This window comes from Rhamphochromis longiceps, linkage group LG23 (genome assembly GCF_057381845.1).
Source record: "Rhamphochromis longiceps isolate RC_006_pf linkage group LG23, R_longiceps_female_GT1.1, whole genome shotgun sequence".
Taxonomy (NCBI): domain Eukaryota; kingdom Metazoa; phylum Chordata; class Actinopteri; order Cichliformes; family Cichlidae; genus Rhamphochromis; species Rhamphochromis longiceps.
In genome coordinates, this window is record NC_140578.1 from 1,987,447 (window position 1) to 2,001,564 (window position 14,118).

General features: G+C 42.5%; 1 protein-coding gene across 3 annotated transcripts in view; it reads left to right on the forward strand.

Annotated features, from left to right (window-relative positions):
• The first annotated feature begins 203 nt into the window (after positions 1-203).
• The window catches only part of ttc39a (tetratricopeptide repeat domain 39A), a 31,627-nt gene continuing 17,712 nt past the window's right edge, over positions 204-14,118 (forward strand). The window contains exons 1-5 of one of the 3 annotated variants that reach the window (XM_085397786.1): positions 205-420; positions 1,673-1,723; positions 1,875-1,925; positions 2,203-2,256; positions 10,652-10,756. In XM_085397786.1, the coding sequence (XP_085253912.1) occupies positions 368-420; positions 1,673-1,723; positions 1,875-1,925; positions 2,203-2,256; positions 10,652-10,756 (314 nt within the window). In that variant the 5' untranslated portion in view covers positions 205-367. Of the gene's footprint in view, positions 421-1,672; positions 1,724-1,874; positions 1,926-2,202; positions 2,257-4,194; positions 5,664-10,651; positions 10,757-14,118 lie in introns of those variants that run through there. The other 2 variants (XM_085397787.1, XM_085397788.1) reach the window with 2 other exon arrangements.

The window sequence follows — 14,118 nt, forward strand, 5'->3', positions numbered from 1 at the left end:
AATAAATAAACATTATTTGCTTAAATATATTTTTTTGTAAAAATATATATCTTTTAGTATTTTGGGCATTTAAGATCATATTTATGAATATTATTATCGCCTGTGTTTACTTCCTTGTTTGTAGCGTCGTTCTAACAAGGACGGCTTTAGGACCGCGGGGCGAGCGGCTGCACTCCTGTGCATTTAAATAAAAGTCATTATTGCGTTGATGAGCAGCGCACCTTTCCACGTCAGGAAGGAGGAAGACGCGCAGCAGCAGCCGCAGCAGCCGCAGCAGCCGCTTTCCCTTCCACTCGCTCCCGTGTGACGTGAGTGTGAGCCGCTGTGTAAACCTCTCCGGTCGCCGCTGGTCCTCCCGCGCTGTGGAATGAGTTTCATGAACAGCTGGAAGCGAAGCGTGAAGAAACATGACAGCAAAAGGTGAGTGGAAGAAAAAAGCTCCCGGAGATCGGCGCGTCTTGGTTGGCCGTGTCCGTGCTTGTCTGTCTCCGAAGTCAGGCCGGCTGCTGGGATTTAATCGCACTTTTTTTTTAAACCTAAGGCGTCATGTGACTGCGCTGGCCTGAGGTTATCGTGTCATCGCGCTGAGATTGTTGTTTAGCACACACTGGAGCCTGTGAACACGAGATTTCCAGGACCCTTTAATAAACCACGCAAACCACCGGTGTGTGTTTGAGTCTCTGTAGTTAATAAAGGAAGAGGCGGAAGAAACCTCCTGAGATGTTTGGTGTCTGTTCCTTCTCTCTTATTATTATACGTGTGTCAGTCTGTGTTCTGCATCCTGTTAGTCAACCTGACGCTCATGATGTGTCAGTCAGGACCACGCGAGCTTTTTACTGTTAGTGAAAGTCAGATTTAACAGGCTGATGTAAACAGTCCAGTTTTATGTTACTGCCCCATGTTTGGCTTATTTTCCCAGAGATAACTCGCACTGAATGTTTATTATCCAGTGTCCCATTATAATACTTGCAAGGTTTCAAGCTGCCTTTCCCTTTGACCTGGTCATTTCAGGTACTTTGCAGCTGTTTGAGGCTCAAAGAGGGAAGTGGATCTGATACTTTGTTTTGTTTCAAAAAGGGAGAAAAGTCTAATAATGTAACACTTATGTGTGTTTAGCCACTGATATGATCCATCATCATGATCCATGTAGTTTGTGATGTTCTGAGGGGGCCCAACACTTAGCTGGGTCTCTCTTGTGTTTTGTTACACATTCATGTGTAAATAAAGTTCTAACTAGAACAGACGATTTTAGCGATTTCACTCCAAAACAAACAACTTTAGTTTTTTTCAGGACATCTGTTGATTGTATGATGTTTATATTGATTAGCAGCCTACTTCAGGCTGTATGTAAAGTGTAGGTAAATCAGAATGCGTTCCACATTATTTACATATATTTTATATATGTTTGAATATCGATGGTGTCAGTTTTATTTAACAATTCTCATTATGAATTTGATGCCCGCAGCATATTTAAAAACGTGCTGGGACGCTGACAAGAAGAAAATACTCGGTCATATGCTGGAATAGTATCGAGTATTTCAAAAGTTAGACTTCACGTTCTCGCTACAGCCCTTCTTTCCTCAGACGTTCCCAGCTAACATCCTCCTCTTACCTTAATGAGATTCAGTCTTGTGGGGTTTTTTTCCCAAGCTGACCTTTGACCTGTTCACAGGAATGCAATGAATCCACAAGACGTACCTGACAGCCCGGACTCCCCGAGCCGGTACGGTGACACTGCGCACGTCATGTTTTCGTACTGTGAGGAACAAAGAAAACATAAAGCCGCTGCTAATCGTGGCTCTGATTACAGCATAACAATAAGTTCAACTCTGGCAGGCGGTTACGCTCAGACTCATCTGCATTTCTCATCTCAGGTTGTCAGATGTAAACAGTCCAGAGCTGGACTCCATCATCACAGACTTCAAGTAAGTTTCTTTAAGTTCACAAATGTAATTTAACAAGTTTAAATATTTGCTCCCACATCAGCCCAGTCTCACACAGGTTTCCCTGAAAGTCATCAAGTTCATATCTGTAGAAATCAGCGAGTCATTGTGGCCTGGGAGTGTCCTCATGTATCGGTGTCCATATTTCTCTCTCTCACGATCGTGTTCCTCAAACAACAGCTTGTCTTTCAGCTGGTTTTCATCCCTCGAGATTGCTCTCCTTTCTCTAAAACAGCCCGATTCTGTTCCCGTGTTTCAGGTTACAGATACCGGACGACAAAGATGGTCTGGAGTCAACAGATCCATCGAATGGGTAAGACTGGCCTGTGAGCTCTCTCAGATCATACACGAAAACCGAGGCTTAGATTACAGAAATGTTTGGTTTCATCGAGACACAAAGATGCACATGTTGAGGTAACAAAGTCGTCAGGAGTTCACGGGCAGCTTCTCCTGCTTGTGATATCAATAATTCAGACAGAGGGAACCTGAGAATAACATCATCTCTCAGCACTTTAGTTATGCCTGAGTGTGACCGTGAAAGCATCGCTTATTCAAACTATGATGAGCGTTCAGAGCCTGGAGAAGAAATGTGTGTCTGTCTGATAAGATCAGAAGCACGTAATAAAGTGAAAGGACGCTTTTAGATATTTATAAAATACTGGCAGCTAGTTTGAGTTTTATAAATATTTTTAAAAGGTTTTATTTCAGCGAACATCTGCTGTTTTTAATTGAAGACGTGTTAAGTTGTGCTGATAAATGAACATTTGTTTGTATGTAAAAGCTTTAAACATTTGATTTGCTTCTAATTTGTTTTATATCACATGTCTGTGAGCTCTGAAATCTTCGATTTTGCCAAACCAGGTCCTCAAAAACCCCGGAGACATCGCACATCGATGTGAACTGAAATTCACATCCGTGTGCGACAGCCTGGACTCCTCAGTCATGTGACAGGCGCATAGATGTGTCCAATAGGAACCCACTACCTGCTAAATATGTCATGACCTGTTTGGCTGATCAAAGTGAAAAACCAAAACTTTGTAAACGAATGTGTTTTTGCAAGTTGTGCAGTGAGCAGGAGTGTTTTTGCACCATGAGGAGGGCAATGAGAATCTAATTATCTTCAATTTAAACCCATGACCCTCTGATGTCCTCACAGCAAACACGAGAGATGAAAGCAACAATTAGGCTTTTCTTTTTACTACTCTCTATAAAGATCGATTTTTTTCCCCCTCTTGTTTCTGCGTCGGACACTGAGAGAGCTTTGTTCTCGCGATTGTGCTTTCATGGGAGCAAAAACAGTAATATGTACGAAGCCCTTAGCGCGGTCACATGACTGTAAGCTTTATGCTGTCTCTTGATCTCTGTGGAGCTCGGTTGCTTTAAAGTTCACAGTTAAACTTTGGAGAGAGGAATAATATGTGTGGCTGTTATAGTATCTGAAAACAGGTAATTCTGACTCATTGACGGTCAGTATTTTCCTCCAGCGTTGAGGAACAAACTGATGCAGATGAATTTTTATATCGGATTTGTTTTGTCAGTAATTTGATGGCAATAATTCAGTAAATCATCAGTGAGAATAAAGAATACTTTATTTAACCTGGTGGCCCTTTCTATTAAACTCGGTAATAACATGGTAATAGTGGGGTATTTTAGTGGAAACATGAGCATGGCAATAGCAAGTTAGTAACACTTAATTACTGAACTAATTAATACATTATCTGCTACCAGTGGTTATGCATGACTAAACACACTGAAGTATATGTAACTGGATAATAACGGGCCAGAAACTGGGCTAAATATGTGGGAACAGTTACGCCTTTGAGGCAAAACCAGTTAGTAGTAGAGATGTGTTTGTAGTAATAACCAGGAATCAGGACTATTTCTATTACATCTCATAGTAATCTCATTAAAAACCTGGCACCAGGAAAAACAGTATTTAAATATAAAAATATAATCATGTACGCAAACATAGGTGCTATGGGTATTTTACATTCCACCTCTGGGAAGGAAGCAATTTCTATATAACAATGCAGGCTGAGTGGTGGTTTAACTTCTAAAGGTTCATTAGTGGGCAAAGACGTGGCTTCATAAACATGCTGTGATTGCGCCGTAAGACCTTTGAAGGGAAGCAAAAACAGCAAATTAGCATATGTTATATGATCGTGTGGCATGAACGCTTAGCTGTCTAATAAAACTGTTTCACTAAAAATACATTTACTTTAATAAAGCTTGAGTGTAGAAGTGCTGCTCCTTGGTTTAGCTGGTCAGATGTGAGATTTTGCTGCTTTTGCATCATTTCTAATGTGACAGTAAACATGATGTATTTAGCATCTTGGTGTTTCAGAGCAAACACACTGTTGCAGATTAAAAACTGACAGTATCTGGCATGCCACACACCCGAGCACACACTGGGGTCATGCATGAAACAAAGACTGTCAGCCTCGGCTTCGCGTGCAGCGCCACAGGTGGAAACTCATCAAGTATATTTGCTCAAGCGTGGTCACGGCGAACCCACCGTTTACCCATGATTCCTCTGGGAACAACACCCACGATTATGCAGGAAACACTACACAAAGGTCACGGTGGCTGACTGGTGAATGCATTATCTGAGCACGGCTTCATAGCCAGTGGGATGAAAGAAAAAGGAGGCGGTGCTTAACAAAAGTGGTCCAAAGAGAGTATGCAGTGCTGAGGTATCATGTTATGACACAGACTTGTTTGTAGTTTCAGTATTTAAGACAAAAAAGTAAATCCGCACAGCTAACTGGGATTAAACTCCTCGACTTTAATGTAAAACAAAAAGCCTGACAGCTCTGATTACTGCTGCTTGTTTAGTAGTTTTAACTGCTTATTAAAGATGCGGGTCGAGACACTACAGCCGACATGTGTTTATGTCGCTCTCTCACCCATTCACACTCACTCACATCTAATGGATGACTGGCAATGGGCTGTTCGCAGTGATATACAGCTCAAGTCCTGGCACTGCCCCCGTTCTCCATTCACGATTTCACATTATTTCTCGTGCGTCTACATTTTGGAGCCGCTGCGCTGCATCGACGTCTATTCCTGGACCGTCTGCCCGCTGCAGTGAGCAGCCTCTGCAGCAGCCCTGACCAGCTGCGCCTCAGAAAGCCACATTTCTTTCCCACCTACAGTGGCGGAAAGCGTTTGTGTCTTTTTATGATGAAAAATGGCTTCGTGACTATGAACACTTCTGCTTTTAGCACATTGCTCCTCCAGGGTTTAGTTTTTGGAAGTATCCTCACTACACAGAAAAATCCCCTGACTGTGAAAGTGGGCATTTCAGCCATGCGCCTGATTTTGCATTAACCAATCAGAGCGGAGACTGCAGTGTGGAGCATGAGGGTGATGATCAGACGAGGTGGGCCAGGCTTTCTCTCCATGTGTGATAGTCATCCCAGTCTTATTAAGGGCTGCTGTTGCGTCCTACCTCTCATTCCTCCCTCGTTTTCTCTCTCATTCATTCATCCCTACCTCTCTCTCTCACGCTCTCTCTCTGCCTAACCTTCTGCTGTTTCTGCTGCTACAGAAAGAGACACACAGCATCGCACTGCACTGCTGGAAAGGCCCCGGGCTCACAGCCACTTCTGCTATTTTCTCTCTCTTACTTTAGTCGCTTTCTCTGCGTCTCTTCCGGACACACACACACACACTTTGCCAGATGAAAATGTCAGGGGAGGAAGAGACTCTGTCGAACGGGTAAGATGCGCTCATGTTGGGATGACGTGTGTTTCTCATGCAGTCGTGAGAGTGTGAGATGCTCTGCGAATGTGACTTTTCCTGCCGTGTTTCCATTCTCATGTGACGTTTGTTTTCCACTCCTGTCTCTCAGGCATGTGGACAAACTCGCTCGATTTATTGTCGGAGCTGCTCGCTTCTTTTGTTTCCCGTAACAAGGCCTTTGAACATGTTATACCAGCCTGTCTGATATGCTGAAAGCTCTGTGTCACACAGTTGATAAAACTAATGCTTTGTCACTCCAGGAAAGGGTGTGTGCGTGGTTGTGTGGGTGCATGTGTGCACTTATTGGTTTGCATCAGCACATGCAGTGGTGTGTGAGTGTGTATGAATAGTGGCTGTGTGTGTGTGTGTGTGTGTGTGTGTGTGTGTGTGTGTGTGTGTGTGTGTGTGTGTGTGTGTGTGTGTGCGCGCCTTTGCCTGATAATGATCATCATTGTGTAATTTGCTCTCTGGAGAAATCAATGCAGAATTTGAGACTTGCTGACTTGAACCTAATTAAATTATTTGGACGATGCATGGTATGCACAGCCTGAACCTCGCACACTCTCCTCTTTCTGCCTTTTCTTTCCTTCACACAGTCCATTTCCTTTATTTTTGTTCTTCTCAGATTGCGTTCAAGGTGCCAAAATCTTGTTTTCCAGTCAGCCGGTACCAGTTGAGTCGGTTTCCACCTATAAGGAAATGATATATCCACTGATGCTTTGCTGTCCTCAGCTTTGCAGACACAGGTTTCAGCCTTTATCTAAAAAATCTGAATAGCAGGAATCCAGTAACACAAAAAATGTGGTTTATTATTAAAATCAGCCCTCTTTTATGTAACATGCACACAAACCTGCTGCGTAAGGCGTCTGTTTAATACTGCTGACACACTGCAGTTTTTAACGATTCCTTATCTACCTCAGTATCATTGTGGCCTGGGTCTAACAGGTAATTTGACTCCACTAATTTAAGTTTAAAACTTTCTTTGTTACTAAGGCTTATAGTTGGGGCTGGATCAGGTGACTCTGAACCATCCCTGTAGTTATGCTGCAGTCGGCTCAGGCTGCATCCCGTGATGCTTGTATCTTTCCATTTCTGGATGCTATTAAATTTTCTATAGTCAGTATTTTGTCCCGTCTCCCTATGCTCTCCCTTTTCTCCTCCCTTACCCCTCACCCTCCTGACCGGTCGTGGCAGATGCCCCCCCCCCCCCTCCCTCAACCTGGAAGTGCTGGAGTTTTTTCAATTCAATTCAATTCAATTTTATTTATATAGCGCCAAATCACAACAAAAGTCGCCTCAAGGTGCTTCATAGATACAGAGAAAAACCCAACAATCATATGACCCCCTATGAGCAAGCACTTTGGCGACAGTGGGAAGGAAAAACTCCCTTTTAACAGGAAGAAACCTCCAGCAGAACCAGGCTCAGGGAGGGGCGGGGCCATCTGCTGTGACCGGTTGGGGTGAGAGAAGGAAGACAGGATAAAGACATGCTGTGGAAGAGAGACAGAGGTTAATAACAGATATGATTCAATGCAGAGAGGTCTATTAACTCATAGTGAGTGAGAAAGGTGACTGGAAAGGAAAAACTCAATGCATCATGGGAATCCCCGGCAGCCTACGTCTATTGCAGCATAACTAAGGGAGGATTCAGGGTCACCTGGTCCAGCCCTAACTATATGCTTTAGCAAAAAGGAAAGTTTGAAGCCTAATCTTGAAAGTAGAGATAGTGTCTGTCTCCTGAATCCAAACTGGAAGCTGGTTCCACAGAAGAGGGGCCTGAAAACTGAAGGCTCTGCCTCCCATTCTACTTTTAAATACTCTAGGAACAACAAGTAGGCCTGCAGAGCGAGAGCGAAGCGCTCTAATAGGGTGATATGGTACTACAAGGTCCTGTCATAAAGGAGTTTTTCCATCCTACTGTCACCAAGTGCTTGCTCATAGGATACTGTCTAATTGTTGGGTTTTCTGTCTTGTATTGTAGTGTCTTTACCTTACAATATAAAGCAACTTTCTAAAATCTAAAATAATAACTAAACATGCCTCGAGTAAAGATTTAGGGTAAGGTTACAATAAATGTTTGGCAAAGCTATACATTTGGTGTAAGTATTAGCATTTCTTAATTCTTCTGTAGGCCTGTCATTTAAACTCTGAACTGGGCCCCGGTTATATTTTAAAGGTGGGACTTTGACCGAGAGGTCACAGGGTATTACTGTGACTAAAATTAATGTTGCACTTCATAACTCTTAGATCAGGTTAAGTACAGTCAGCGTCACTGTGTCAGTGTAATATGTGTGTTATTCTCTCTTTAATGCACAAGCACTCTGTCAGTATTTGAGTTTCCAGTTTTCACTCTGGATTAGTGAGCTGCAGGTTTATTGTATTTCAGTGTTTTCATCTGTTCCTGCCTACATCTGGGGATTTTTGCAGGTGAGAATATTGACTCTGTGGCTTACGGGGTTGAATACTCTGTAGTCGCTGCACCTTTACTCGTACAGAAAACCGGTATGGACTGTACCAACAGCTCTGGTTGGACTGGTTGGATTCACTCAGTGGCCACTGGTGGAAGACATGTGACTCTGCAGGATTAACAACATAAATGTGCGCACAATGTGCTGCTCTTGGATTTTATTATTGATCTTCATATTAAAGTATCATCTGTGGACACTAAATTAGAAAATAGCCAATGGTAAAATAAGTTAATCATTGTATGCTAATTGCTAATGTTTATATAATGCTGTTTATAGCTTCGGTTGCATTATTTTGTCAGTGTGTGTGTGTGTGTGTGTGTGTGTGTGTGTGTATTGTTGCTGACAACAAAGAGCATTTCTAAAAGTCACCTGAGTTTTGCACAGAGACGGACCAGTATGTGCACCAGTGAGAGGAGGTTTCTGTTAGCAGGAAACTGCTGCCTGCCGGTCATATGGTGAACACAGCAGTCACCCGCATGTCATTAGCAGAGCTGCACCAGTATGTGTGCTTCTTTCTATCATGCTGCTGGTGGTATGTGTATGTATGAAGTGAGTTTATGGCTTCTTTGTGTTTCTAATGGACAGGAATGTGTCAGACACGTTAGCTGTAGCTGCGTTTCCTCAGTGCTCAGTTGGACTCTTTTATTCCTCTGCAGCTGTCTAATGCTGACATGGGCTGAGCGGGTAATACTGACAGAGTGTGTTCCTGCACTTAAATGGGAATGATAGTTGCCCTCAGGGACGTTATGTTGTAAGGTAAAGAGCTAACGGTGTTTTAGAGAAAAAGCCAGTGATCCAAGAAAGAAACTCGCCTTTTTCTACATAAAAAACCTTCTGGGAGGGCAGCCATCTGTCCAGACTGGAAGGGGCCGAGGGGGGAAATCAAGACCACAGAAAGACACAAGAAACCACAATCAAGACAAAGCACAAAATACGGGAGAGAGTAGACAGTGAGGTCATTTCACGCAATAGTGGCTTCTAGCTTCGTAAAAATGGAGTACACCCTCTTTGAATTTGAAGTTTGTACGTATCAGGATATAATAAAAAAAATCTTGTTCAGACCAGGTTGTGATTTATTCATTTATCTAAGAACACCCCAACTTGTAGAAATGCTTATAGCATCATTTCCTGTCTAAATGTATTAGCCTCTCTCATGCATTCATTTTTACCCAGCTCTCCTAAACTCCCACCACAGCATTTTAATGAGGGAGAGGTCTGGACTTTGGCCCAGTGCAGCACCTTGATTTTCCCCCCCAGTTATTCTGTTGCAGATTTGCTGCTCTGCTTGGGATCTCTGTCTGTTGAATGACTCTGTTTTGACCAAGCTTTAGCTCTCAGACAGTTGACTTCACATTTGACTCTTGAATAATTTTTTATTCAAGCGTTTTTAGATTTTACTCAAGGTGCCAGGGTCCCGTGGCTGCAAAACAAGCCCCAATCCTCTCCCCTTCACCCATGTGCTGTGGGTGCTTTTTGCCAAAGGCGGTGCTGTGCGTTTTGGTGAAACATCTGCATTTTGGTCGAACCTGAGAGCATCGTTCCACAAGTTCTGTCATAATTTGTTTTTTAGACAGAAGATGCTTTTCTCCTGAAAACCCTTCGAAAGTATTACATTAAGCTAATTAACTAATACTTAATGTAAAAAAAAATAAAAAGTTGTGTATATTTCATGGCAGGGATTGACGTCATTTAGTCCAAAATCCAGTAAATGTAATAAAAAGTAATTACACAGCAAACAAGCAACAATCCAAGCAAAGTTAACGAATCAGCTTAATGTTTTTGAGAATTTCCATCAGCTTAGCTTCTCTCTGTTTAATCTGCCCGTCATTAACGAGTTTTTCACATTCTGGCTGCTGTTTTCTCCCCGAGTTTAACAAGTGAAACATACGTTTAAAGTTTCATGGCTACAGCGGGTCAAATCAAAGATGGACGACTCCAGGTCGTACACACGCCCGTCACGTGACGAATACAAGGTGACGTGATCTTTTTTAAGCCACGAAGCGCATCTGTTCTTTATCTTTAATAAAAGATTCAGAAACTGCTCCCGGAGCTTGTCCTTGTCTAAATGTATGATTATGTCTGTAATTTCAAATAGTAGAATCAGTAACAGCAAACAGCACTGTGGCGGGGCGTGGCCTGCGGTGCCGTGCAGGTGCGTCCGCCTCCTCTGCACGGCACCGCAGGCCACGCCCCGCCACAAGCGCTCCCTCCAGCCGGTTTGCTCGTCTGGCTCGCTCTGTGTTCATTTTCTGGTTTCTGTCTCGAGTGCAGAGAATTTAATAACTTATGAATATGTTACGATTCAGGACAAAATGTTTTTTAGATTGTGTTTTTATTCTTGGGGCCAGTCAAAGACACAAACACTTTTTAGGGTTGCCTTATATGACACAGGCTTGTTTTGTGTACACTTTGATCACAGCTACGTCCTTGTGTTTGGACGATGATGTATTTTCAGCATGTTTTCATCCAGATTTGCTGTTTGTTTTGTTTCTGCAGCTGCTCGCGGTCAGACCTGACGCTGGCTCTCGAGGACTGTATGGCCGCCCTGGATCTGTTCCTCAGAAACGACTTTGAGGAGGCGCAGGCGCGGCTCAGATGCAGGTAGGAGCACCACCTGCGTAACGACCTGCTACGGGTGCTGTTCTCGCCGGCCTTTGACCTTTCGAGTGTTCTCAGTAACTTTCACGGTTCAAAATAATTCTTATTTATCTGATATTGGGCCTCTGTCTGAAACAAGTTTAGTTTTAGTTCCTCTTCCCTTAAGACAACTGTCTGCTGATTGGCTCCCCCTCTCAAACAGAGGGTTTGAACAGCAGGTGGGCGGAGCTTCTGTTCAGACTGACAGCAGTCCAAAATCTGAGCTTTTGCCTCATTATTTGAAACTTTGACCATGTTTTTTCATGAGCGTCCAAGAACTTATCAAAAGATATGAAGGTCATAAATGTGAGTTAAGGGATCATTCAGAGGATTCCTAATCGTTTTTTAGATCTGCGGTGATTTCACCTCACTGCTCTTCTATTTTAACCCTGCTGCAGTTCCTTGAATGTTTTTCTTGGATCTTTGGTGACTTGGAGGACTTTTAGACAGTCGTCCCCTAATGTTGCAGGTCTCTGTTAGTAGTTTGTGTCTCTCACTGTGGACGTGTCAGGACCTGGAACTTTTAGCTTTGTCACCCAGTTTTCTGAAAATGTTCTGATGATGATCACTTTTTTTTACATGCTGCCATGATTGCTGTTACGTTTTTCACGTTAAAATCTGAAGCCGTCTCTAAATGAATTAGATTGAATTAAATGTCCAATAAAAGTTTAAGAATTAAGAAGCTGTGCTTTATTTGTTTTGAGCTTTCAGAGCACTCACTGCTTTAAATTCTTCCCAGTGGCAGGATCAGTACAGTTTCTCTAATTAAGAGGACACTTAGATATTGAAGATAAATTCACTATTCAGCCTTTGAAGATGGCTGCACAATTAGAAGGAGCTTTTTAATGTGTTGTGATGTTTCCATGAAGGTCCAATTATGTGGGGAAACAACAAAAAGTGTCGCGTTTGAAAAAGGAGACAAGGAGGCAAATAAAGCGAAGGTTTCTTCGAACAGTTTAACTAAAAGAGATGGACAGACCACAATCACCATCAAAAGAGAAACATATTAAAACTCTGAAGTTGATCAGGTAAAAATAATAAGTTAAAAAGGCTAAATCACCCAAAGCACCACAGAGGTCCCACATTCGGCAGCCACAACATTAGGGCTGCCATGATTAGTCGACTAGTCACGATTATGTCGACTATTAAAATCGTCGACGACTGATTTAATAGTCGACGCATCGTTTGAAGCTTTGTAAGATCACAAAGGACGCAGGAATGAGTAGTAGGATTTAAGAGTGTAATAACGGACTGAAACAGAAGATGGCAGCACTGCATGTACAAGGATGCCAGCTGCCATTAAACCCCGAAGAAGAAGAAGAAGCTGTGTCCCAGAATTCATAGCGCAGCTGTCAACAATGGCGGCAGCTAGTTAGTTTTAACTTTACTCTTATTATTCTTTCTGGGTCACAAAATAAACATTTAACATATTTTCAGGCGAGAATGTAGCTGTGTAAACCTCAAATATCTGCTCAGTTTATCAAGACACCACATATTTTCAAAAGCGCTCCGACGTTTTCGGAGACGTCTGTTACCCACTAGCTCGTTAGCTAGGCGGGGGCAAGGCTAACTAGAGCCGTGAGAACACCGGACTCCCGGCAAATCGTTTTCAAACCCACCGCCGTCTTTCGCTAGTCAGGTTAAACATATATATAAGTCACTTAGATAACTTAAAAATGTTATTGTTTGGCTTTCTTTAGTATTTTATTTGTTCCTGAGTAAATCGGTTTGGCTGAGATTAAAGTTATAGTTTTTGCACAGCTAAAACTGTCAAGCAGACAGCTGATTATCAGAAGTGTGAGACGCTGGAGAATATACTCCGGTCTCCTGTTATAGTTTAGATAGCAAGGAGTTTATTAAACTTCACCGAAACAATCTGCAAATTTCATTAAAAATTAATAAACTACCATCTTGTCTTTATTTTTAGTTAGCACAAACACTTCAAGCTGTAAGCTAATGATAGTTATATAAGACCAGATGCTGCTGGTGCAATAAGCTGTACGCTGTACCTCCAATGGATGATGATCTGATTAGTCGACTAATCACAAAAATAATCGGTGACTAGTCGACTATCAAAATAATCGTTTGTGGCAGCCCTACACAACATATAAAACCAGAAATGCTGCCTGAGTCTGGAGCTGTCCTCTGTGCTCTGACCCAGTTGCTGAGAAGAGTTGGCTGTATAAAAGTGCGCCACCTGAAGCTGGAGAGACAACATGACACAGCAACTGGGACAAATCACAGCAGGCTCTGTCGGGCCCATAACATGCTTGGAAAATAAAGTCTGTAAGATGATGTTTTTGAGTCCTGAATCAGTGACAGCTGGAACCATCGTACTGCAGTGCAGTTAAAGTCAAGCTTCTTGTCGGTTCTTTGTTAAGTACAGGACAAACACCGCATTGCAGTGACCCACAGTGGGCAAGTAAATTGAATCTAAAGTTAAATAAGATAAAATAGAGAATTAAAACTATAATAGATATAAGAAATAAGGTGTCAAAGTCTTAATAGACAAGATACATTAAAGCCAATAAACTGTAATTGCAGTTTCCGCTGTGTTTACATGAACAGGTTATGTGAACCATGTGCTGCTTTAAGTTACATTAACATAACACGGCACGTAGAAACGGCACCTCCAGGTTTGTACTCCAACACCGAGTCATCGTGTTACTCTGTGTCCACTGCGTGTTATCAGCACCTTTATCGTGCCGCTGCTTTGATCCGTCCTCTGGGACTGTGGGCCGCTCCTCAGCCCAGTTTCTTCTTTCCAGTGCTGCCCAGCATCAAACAATAGCTTCCTTTTAGCCCTGACTGTGTTTGTAGTTTTGAAACAGTAAACCGGTGTGTGGTGTTGTTGCTGAGAGACATGTGTGTGACGACATTAAGCGTGAATGAACTCACACTCTTTGTTTTTTACATTATTATTTTTTGATCCGTCTTTCCTGGTGTTTGTTATTTAAACTTGGATTTGGGAAATATTCTACCCGTGCTGACGATGTGGATAAATCTAAAACCTCACACTCCTGTTGGTGTCCTGATTTCTGCCTCACAGGTTTCTCCCTGTGCAGCCGGCTCTATTCCATTTACATGCAGAACTGCAATTAAACTGATTTTTTAATATTTTGTTTGCTTTGTACACAACCCAATAACACCCACAACCTCATTTTCTCCTCAGAAAAAGCTTTTATGAGAGGAAATGACAGCTGTTGGGCTTTCAGCATGCTGTATATCATTTTAATGCACCTGGACACATCAGCGGGGATGTTTTCTGGAGTTATCATGTGTTGTAGAGCCTGTGAATCTTTGCATCCCGCAGCTTTTGTGTTCTT